This window comes from Oncorhynchus tshawytscha, unplaced genomic scaffold, assembly GCF_018296145.1.
Source record: "Oncorhynchus tshawytscha isolate Ot180627B unplaced genomic scaffold, Otsh_v2.0 Un_scaffold_6703_pilon_pilon, whole genome shotgun sequence".
Taxonomy (NCBI): domain Eukaryota; kingdom Metazoa; phylum Chordata; class Actinopteri; order Salmoniformes; family Salmonidae; genus Oncorhynchus; species Oncorhynchus tshawytscha.
In genome coordinates, this window is record NW_024609792.1 from 17501 (window position 1) to 27500 (window position 10000).

At 45.5% G+C, this 10000-nt stretch overlaps 1 protein-coding gene across 1 annotated transcript in view; it reads left to right on the forward strand.

Moving 5' to 3' along the window:
- Positions 1 to 10000, forward strand: part of LOC112239352 (regulator of G-protein signaling 22) — a 36225-nt gene that overhangs the window by 11651 nt on the left and 14574 nt on the right. Inside the window, exons 11-14 of the mRNA XM_042318130.1 lie at positions 261 to 362; positions 6725 to 6919; positions 7020 to 7112; positions 8948 to 9120. Of these exons, the coding sequence (XP_042174064.1) occupies positions 261 to 362; positions 6725 to 6919; positions 7020 to 7112; positions 8948 to 9120 (563 nt within the window). The remainder of the gene's footprint in view (positions 1 to 260; positions 363 to 6724; positions 6920 to 7019; positions 7113 to 8947; positions 9121 to 10000) is intronic.

Consider the following 10000-nt stretch of genomic DNA (forward strand, 5'->3'; position numbering starts at 1 on the left):
CTCTCTCTCTCTGTCTCTCTCTCTCTCTGTCTCTCTCTCTCTCTCTCTCTCTCTCTCTCTCTCTCTCTCTGTCTCTCTCTGTCTCTCTGTCTCTCTCTCTGTCTCTCTCTCTGACTCTGTGTCTCTGTCTCTCTGTCTCTCTGTCTCTCTCTCTCTGGCTCTGCCTCTCTCTGTCTCTCTCTCTCTCTCTCTGTCTCCCATAGTGCTGTTGTAGCTGTATTGTACAACATAAATGAATAGGTCTTCCTGTATCTTGTCAGCTGTGGGAGAATGCCGTCCACTGCTGGTGTGATCTGCAGCAGTACCACCAGCTCTTCTACCAAGATGGACTGGATCCCTACAGGGTACAGAGACAGGCTCATGTAAGATTGGATCCCTGGGGGAAGGGGGGTAATTGCATCTGATGCTGGATTAGGTTCTGGTGGGAGATGTAGGATAGAATATATTAACGATACAGGCGAAGTCTCCACCCCAGTCAATGGAAACTCTCAGCCAAAGCATGGGCCAAATGTCCAAGCCCCTTCCCTAATTTGAATGAGCCCTACATTAAAGACATTTAATGAGCCCTATATTAGACATTTAATGAGCCCTACATTAAAGACATTTAATGAGCCCTACATTAAAGACATTTAATGAGCCCTATATTAAAGATATTTAATGAGCCCTATATAAAAGATATTTAATGAGCCCTATATAAAAGATATTTAATGAGCCCTATATTAAAGACATTTAATGAGCCCTACATTAGACATTTAATGAGCCCTACATTAAAGACATTTAATGAGCCCTACATTAAAGACATTTAATGAGCCCTACATTAAAGACATTTAATGAGCCCTACATTAAATACATTTAATGAGCCCTACATTAAACATGACATTTAATGAGCCCTACATTAAATATATTTTATGTGATGATGATGATGATGATAGTGATGAAAATGATGATGGAGTGACTATCATGATGATGATGGTGATGATGATGATGATAGTGATGACGATAGTGATGATGATGAGTGATGGTGATGATGATGATGGTGATAGTGATGATGATAGAGATGATGATGATGATGATGATGATGATGATAGTGATGATGGAGTGACTATCATGATGATGGTGATGATGATGATGATAGTGATGATGATGATGACGATAGTGATGATGATGATGACGATAGTGATGATGATGATGATGATGATGATAGTGATGATGATGATGATAGTGATGGCGATAGTGATGATGATGATAGTGATGATGATGATAGTGATGATAGTGATGATGATGATGGTGATGATGATGATAGTGATGATGATGATAGTGATGATAATGAAGATGATAGTGATGATGATGGTAGTGATGATGATGATAGGGATGATGATGGTGGTGATGATGATGATAATGATGATAGTGATGATGATGATAGTGATGATGATGGTAGTGATGATGATGATGGTGATGATGATAGTCATGATGATGAAGATGATGATGGTGGTGGTGGTGATCAAATCAAATCAAATTTATTTATATAGCCCTTCGTACATCAGCTGATATCTCAAAGTGCTGTACAGAAACCCAGCCTAAAACCCCAAACAGCAAGCAATGCAGGTGTAGAAGCACGGTGGCTGGAGGCTGAGACAGGAGGGGTCAGGAGACACTGTGGCCCCATCCGAGGTCACCCCTGGACAGGGCCAAACAGGAAGGATATAACCCCACCCACTTTGCCAAAGCACAGCCCCCACACCACTAGAGGGATATCTTCAACCACCAACTTACCATCCTGAGACAAGGCTGAGTATAGCCCACAAAGATCTCCGCCATGGCACAACCCAGGGGGGCGCCAACCCAGACAGGATGACCACAACAGTGAATCAACCCACTCAGGTGACGCACCCCCTCCAGGGACGGCATGAGAGAGCCCCAGTAAGCCAGTGACCCAGCCCCTGTAATAGGGTTAGAGGCAGAGAATCCCAGTGGAAAGAGGGGAACCGGCCAGGCAGAGACAGCAAGGGCGGTTCGTTGCTCCAGAGCCTTTCCGTTCACCTTCCCACTCCTGGGCCAGACTACACTCAATCATATGACCCACTGAAGAGATGAGTCTTCAGTAAAGACTTAAAGGTTGAGACCGAGTTTGCGTCTCTGACATGGGTAGGCAGACCGTTCCATAAAAATGGAGCTCAATAGGAGAAAGCCCTGCCTCCAGCTGTTTGCTTAGAAATTCTAAGGACAATTAGGAGGCCTGCGTCTTGTGACCGTAGCGTACGTGTAGGTATGTACGGCAGGACCAAATCAGAGAGACAGGTAGGAGCAAGCCCATGTAATGCTTTGTAGGTTAGCAGTAAAACCTTGAAATCAGCCCTTGCTTTGACAGGAAGCCAGTGTAGAGAGGCTAGCACTGGAGTAATATGATCAAATTTTTTGGTTCTAGTCAGGATTCTAGCAGCCGTATTTAGCACTAACTGAAGTTTATTTAGTGCTTTATCCGGGTAGCCGGAAAATAGAGCATTGCAGTAGTCTAACATAGAAGTGACAAAAGCATGGATTAATTTTTCTGCATCATTTTTGGACAGAAAGTTTCTGATTTTTGCAATGTTACGTAGATGGAAAAAAGATGTCCTTGAAATGGTCTTGATATGTTCTTCAAAAGAGAGATCAGGGTCCAGAGTAACGCCGAGGTCCTTCACAGTTTTATTTGAGACGACTGTACAACCATTAAGATTAATTGTCAGATTCAACAGAATATCTCTTTGTTTCTTGGGACCTAGAACAAGCATCTCTGTTTTGTCCGAGTTTAATAGTAGAAAGTTTGCAGCCATCCACTTCCTTATGTCTGAAACACATGCTTCTAGCGAGGGCAATTTTGGGGCTTCACCATGTTTCATTGAAATGTACAGCTGTGTGTCATCCGCATAGCAGTGAAAGTTTACATTATGTTTTCCAATAACATCCCCAAGAGGTAAAATATATAGTGAGAACAATAGTGGTCCTAAAACGGAACCTTGAGGAACACCGAAATTTACAGTTGATTTGTCAGAGGACAAACCATTCACAGAGACAAACTGATATCTTTCCGACAGATAAGATCTAAACCAGGCCAGAACTTGTCCGTGTAGACCAATTTGGGTTTCCAATCTCTCCAAAAGAATGTGGTGATCGATGGTATCAAAAGCGGCACTAAGGTCTAGGAGCACGAGGACAGATGCAGAGCCTCGGTCCGATGCCATTAAAATGTCATTTACCACCTTCACAAGTGCCGTCTCAGTGCTATGATAGGGTCTAAAACCAGACTGAAGCATTTCGTATACATTGTTTGTCTTCAGGAAGGCAGTGAGTTGCTGAGCAACAGCCTTCTCTAAAATTTTTGAGAGGAATGGAAGATTCGATATAGGCCGATAGTTTTTTATATTTTCTGGGTCAAGGTTTGGCTTTTTCAAGAGAGGCTTTATTACTGCCACTTTTAGTGAGTTTGGTACACATCCAGTGGATAGAGAGCCGTTTATTATGTTCAACATAGGAGGGCCAAGCACAGGAAGCAGCTCTTTCAGTAGTTTAGTTGGAATAGGGTCCAGTATGCAGCTTGAAGGTTTAGAGGCCATGATTATTTTCATCATTGTGTCAAGAGATATAGTACTAAAACACTTGAGCGTCTCTCTTGATCCTAGGTCCTGGCAGAGTTGTGCAGACTCAGGACAACTGAGGTTTGGAGGAATACGCAGGTTTAAAGAAGAGTCCGTAATTTGCTTTCTAATAATCATAATCTTTTCCTCAAAGAAGTTCATGAATTTATCACTGCTAAAGTGAAAGTCATCCTCTCTTGGGGAATGCTGCTTTTTAGTTAGCTTTGCGACAGTATCAAAAAGGAATTTCGGATTGTTCTTATTTTCCTCAATTAAGTTAGAAAATAGGATGATCGAGCAGCAGTAAGGGCTCTTCGGTACTGCACGGTACTGTCTTTCCAAGCTAGTCGGAAGACTTCCAGTTTGGTGTGGCGCCATTTCCGTTCCAATTTTCTGGAAGCTTGCTTCAGAGCTCGGGTATTTTCTGTGTACCAGGGAGCTAGTTTCTTATGAGAATTTTTTTTAGTTTTTAGGGGTGCAACTGCATCTAGGGTATTGCGCAAGGTTAAATTGAGATCCTCAGTTAGGTGGTTAACTGATTTTTGTCCTCTGGCATCCTTGGGTAGGCAGAGGGAGTCTGGAAGGGCATCAAGGAATCTTTGTGTTGTCTGTGAATTTATAGCACGACTTTTGATGTTCCTTGGTTGGGGTCTGAGCAGATTATTTGTTGCAATTGCAAACGTAATAAAATGGTGGTCCGATAGTCCAGGATTATGAGGAAAAACATTAAGATCCACCACATTTATTCCATGGGACAAAACTAGGTCCAGCGTATGACTGTGACAGTGAGTGGGTCCAGAGACATGTTGGACAAAACCCACTGAGTCAATGATGGCTCCGAAAGCCTTTTGAGTGGGTCTGTGGACTTTTCCATGTGAATATTAAAGTCACCAAAGATTAGAATATTATCTGCTATGACTACAAGGTCCGATAGGAATTCAGGGAACTCAGTGAGAAACGCTGTATATGGCCCAGGAGGCCTGTAAACAGTAGCTATAAAAAGTGATTGAGTAGGCTGCATAGATTTCATGACTAGAAGCTCAAAAGACGAAAACGTCATTTTTTTTTTTTTTTGTAAATTGAAATTTGCTATCGTAAATGTTAGCAACCCCTCCGCCTTTGCGGGATGCACGGGGATATGGTCACTAGTGTAGCCAGGAGGTGAGGCCTCATTTAAAACAGTAAATTCATCAGGCTTAAGCCATGTTTCAGTCAGGCCAATCACATCAAGATTATGATCAGTGATTAGTTCATTGACTATAATTGCCTTTGAAGTAAGGGATCTAACATTAAGTAGCCCTATTTTGAGATGTGAGGTATCATGATCTCTTTCAGTAATGACAGGAATGGAGGTGGTCTTTATCCTAGTGAGATTGCTAAGGCGAACACCGCCATGTTTAGTTTTGCCCAACCTAGGTCGAGGCACAGACACGGTCTCAATGGTGATAGCTGAGCTGACTACACTGACTGTGCTAGTGGCAGACTCCACTATGCTGGCAGGCTGGCTAACAGCCTGCTGCCTGGCCTGCACCCTATTTCATTGTGGAGCTAGAGGAGTTAGAGCCCTATCTATGTTGGTAGATAAGATGAGAGCACCCTCCAGCTAGGATGGAGTCCGTCACTCCTCAGCAGGTCAGGCTTGGTCCTGTTTGTGGGTGAGTCCCAGAAAGAGGGCCAATTATCTACAAATTCTATCTTTTGGGAGGGGCAGAAAACAGTTTTCAACCAGCGATTGAGTTGTGAGACTCTGCTGTAGAGCTCATCACTCCCCTAACTGGGAGGGGGCCAGAGACAATTACTCGATGCCGACACATCTTTCTAGCTGATATGCACGCAGAAGCTATGTTGCGCTTGGTGATCTCTGACTGTTTCATCCTAACATCGTTGGTGCCGACGTGGATAACAATATCTCTATACTCTCTACACTCGCTAGTTTTAGCTTTAGCCAGCACCATCTTCAGATTAGCCTTAACGTCGGTAGCCCTGCCCCGGGTAAACAGTGTATGATCGCTGGATGATTCGCTTTAAGTCTAATGCTGCGGGTAATGGAATCGCCAATGACTAGAGTTTTCAATTTGCAGAGCTAATGGTGGGAAGCTTCGGCGTCTCAGACCCCGTAACGGGAGGAGTAGAGACCAGAGAAGAATCGGCCTCTGACTCCGACCCGCTGCTTAATGGGGAAAACCGGTTGAAAGTTTCTGTCGGCTGAATGAGCGACACCGGTTGAGCGTTCCTACAGCATTTCCTTCCAGAAACCGTGAGAAAGTTGTCCGGCTGCGGGGACTGTGTCAGGGGATTTATACTACTATCTGTACTTACTGGTGGCACAGACGCTGTTTCATCCTTTCCTACACTGAAATTACCCTTGCCTAACGATTGCGTCTGAAGCTGGGCTTGCAGCACAGCTATCCTCGCCGTAAGGCGAGTACAGCGGCTGCAATTAGAAGGCATCATGTTAATGTTACTACTTAGCTTCGGCTGTTGGAGGTCCTGACGAATCGTGTCCAGATAAAGCGTCCGGAGTGAAAAAGTTGAGGAAAAAATAAATAAATATATAAACGGTAATTAAAAAGTGAAAACCGTAAAGTTGTCAGGGAGCAAAACAGGTTGGCAACAAAACGCACAGCAACTCGAAAACTAGATTAGTGATGATGATGATAGTGATGATGATGATGAAGATGACCGTCTGACCCATTAGTTACGGTTCTCATTCTAACCCCTCCAGTTGTGATGATGATGATGATGAAGATGACCGTCTGACCCATTAGTTACGGTTCTCATTCTAACCCTCCAGTTGTGATGATGGTGATGATAATGAAGATGACCGTCTGACCCATTAGTTACGGTTCTCATTCTAACCCCTCCAGTTGTGATGATGGTGATGAAGATGACAGTCTGACCCATTAGTTACGGTTCTCATTCTAACCCCCCCAGTTGTGATGATGATGATAGTGATGATGATGAAGATGACCGTCTGACCCATTAGTTACGGTTCTCATTCTAACCCCCCCAGTTGTGATGATGGTGATGATAGTGGTGATGATGATGATGGTGATGATGAAGATGACCGTCTGACCCATTAGTTACCGTTCTCATTCTAACCCCTCCAGTTGCTGTATTCAACCTACGTGTGCAGTGCTGCCCGTAGTAGCATTGAGGTGGAGGAGGAGAGCAGAGAGAGGGTGTACACCTGTCTCACTCCCCCGTTTGAGGAGCTGTTTGACTGGGTGGAGGAACACACTCTGACCCTCCTCCTGGAGCCCTGGATGCTGCTCACCACCAGGGACACAGACACCTTCCAGAAGGTGTGAGCCCTTATCTTTAAAGTTGTTTTTTTTTAACACGCTATAGTTTTGGTCTGGATATTTGATGTTGTGGATTCATTGTTACTGCGCGTTATCTCAGGTGGCTGTACGGGAGGAGACTCGCCAGGTGGAGTCAGAGCCGTACGGAGAACTGAAGACGCTGTACGAGGAGGCTGTACACAGACTGGAACAGGTGAGCACGATTGAAGTTCAACACTCCAATGCATGATCTATGGAACAGTCTGAGTAGTGAGTGGTGATCTATGGAACAGTCTGAGTAGTAAGTGGTGATCTATGTAACAGTCTGAGTAGTGAGTGGTGATCTATGTAACAGTCTGAGTAGTGAGTGGTGATCTAGGATCAAGTCCCCCTGAAGTGGTGATCTAGGATCAAGTCCCCCTGAAGTGGTGATCTAGGATCAAGTCCCCCTGAAGTGGTGATCTAGGATCAAGTCCCCCTGAAGTGGTGATCTAGGATCAAGTCCCCCTGAAGTGGTGATCTAGGATCAAGTCCCCCTGAAGTGGTGATCTAGGATCAAGTCCCCCTGAAGTGGTGATCTAGGATCAAGTCCCCCTGAAGTGGTGATCTAGGATCAAGTCCCCCTGAAGTGGTGATCTAGGATCAAGTCCCCCTGAAGTGGTGATCTAGGATCAAGTCCCCCTGAAGTGGTGATCTAGGATCAAGTCCCCCTGAAGTGGTGATCTAGGATCAAGTCCCCCCTGAAGTGGTGATCTAGGATCAAGTCCCCCTGAAGTGGTGATCTAGGATCAAGTCCCCCTGAAGTGGTGATCTAGGATCAAGTCCCCCTGAAGTGGTGATCTAGGATCAAGTCCCCCTGAAGTGGTGATCTAGGATCAAGTCCCCCTGAAGTGGTGATCTAGGATCAAGTCCCCCTGAAGTGGTGATCTAGGATCAAGTCCCCCCTGAAGTGGTGATCTAGGATCAAGTCCCCCTGAAGTGGTGATCTAGGATCAAGTCCCCCTGAAGTGGTGATCTAGGATCAAGTCCCCCTGAAGTGGTGATCTAGGATCAAGTCCCCCTGAAGTGGTGATCTAGGATCAAGTCCCCCTGAAGTGGTGATCTAGGATCAAGTCCCCCTGAAGTGGTGATCTAGGATCAAGTCCCCCTGAAGTGGTGATCTAGGATCAAGTCCCCCTGAAGTGGTGATCTAGGATCAAGTCCCCCTGAAGTGGTGATCTAGGATCAAGTCCCCCTGTCCCCTGAAGTGCTGATCTAGGATCAAGTCCCCCTGGAGTGCTGATCTAGGATCATGTCCCCGTGAAGTGTTGATCTAGGATCAAGTCCCCCTGAAGTGCTGATCTAGGATCAAGTCCCTCCTGAAGTGCTGATCTAGGATCAAGTCCTCCTGAAGTGTTGATCTAGGATCAAGTCCCCCTGAAGTGCTGATCTAGGATCAAGTCCCCCTGAAGTGCTGATCTAGGATCAAGTCCCTCCTGAAGTGCTGATCTAGGATCAAGTCCCCCTGAAGTGCTGATCTAGGATCAAGTCCCCCTGATCTAGGATCAAGTCCCCCTGTCCCCCTGAAGTGCTGATCTAGGATCAAGTCCCCCTGAAGTGCTGATCTAGGATCAAGTCCCCCTGTCCCCCTGATCTAGGATCAAGTCCCCCTGTCCCCCTGAAGTGGTGATCTAGGATCAAGTCCCCCTGTCCCCCTGAAGTGGTGATCTAGGATCAAATCCCCCTGAAGTGTTGATCTAGGATCAAGTCCCCCTGTCCCCCTGATCTAGGATCAAGTCCCCCTGTCCCCTGAAGTGTTGATCTAGGATCAAGTCCCCCTGAAGTGTTGATCTAGGATCAAGTCCCCCTGAAGTGCTGATCTGAAAGACAAAACTGATCATAGATTAAGCATAGATTAAGCTTTTCACATATAGGCTGAGATCTCTAGTAAGGATTTGGGGGATTCTCAGTTGTATTTCCTTGATTCCTCGCATCCTATCTCCTCACAACCTTCAGAAGGAAGTGAGGAGGGTTTAGTACAATTTGAGATTCTCTCTCTCCCTCTCTCAGCATGCTGTGGCCCAGGCCTGCAGGCCCCGTCCTCCACCACTAGAGGTCGCAAGGTCTCCAGCTATGTGGTCTGCCGTCCCAGAGAGGTACAGAGGGTACAGGTTGGGCTCTCTGCTAGGACACCGCACGGAGCTACAACACTTCACATCCTTCCTACAGGACAACACCGCCAGGTGAAACTCTAGTTCTATACACTTCACATCCTTCCTACAGGACAACACCGCCAGGTGAAACTCTAGTTCTATACACTTCACATCCTTCCTACAGGACAACACCGCCAGGTGAAACTCTAGTTCTATACACTTCACATCCTTCCTACAGGACAACACCGCCAGGTGAAACTCTAGTTCTATACACTTCACATCCTTCCTACAGGATAACACCGCCAGGTGAAACTCTAGTTCTATACACTTCACATCCTTCCTACAGGACAACACCGCCAGGTGAAACTCTAGTTCTATACACTTCACATCCTTCCTACAGGACAACACCGCCAGGTGAAACTCTAGTTCTATACACTTCACATCCTCCCTACAGGACAACACCGCCAGGTGAAACTCTAGTTCTATACACTTCACATCCTCCCTACAGGACAACACCGCCAGGTGAAACTCTAGTTCTATACACTTCACATCCTCCCTACAGGACAACACCGCCAGGTGAAACTCTAGTTCTATACACTTCACATCCTTCCTACAGGACAACACCGCCAGGTGAAACTCTAGTTCTATACACTTCACATCCTTCCTACAGCACAACACCGCCAGGTGAACCTCTGGCTGTAGATACAGTGGGCTTATTTTACATGACATAAACTATGTGTGGCCAGGTGACCACAACACCATGCTGCTTGTTAGACTTGACCTTTCTGTCATAAACACACCTTCTATCAAATAAGTGTTGTGTTTATCTATAGGGATCAAATCATTATTCCTGGTCATGTCAGTAAAAAACTAAATGATCCTAATGATCTATACCTCAATGATCTCTACCTCAATGATCCTAATATCTCTACCTCAATGATCTATACCTCAATCTCTACCTCAATGATCT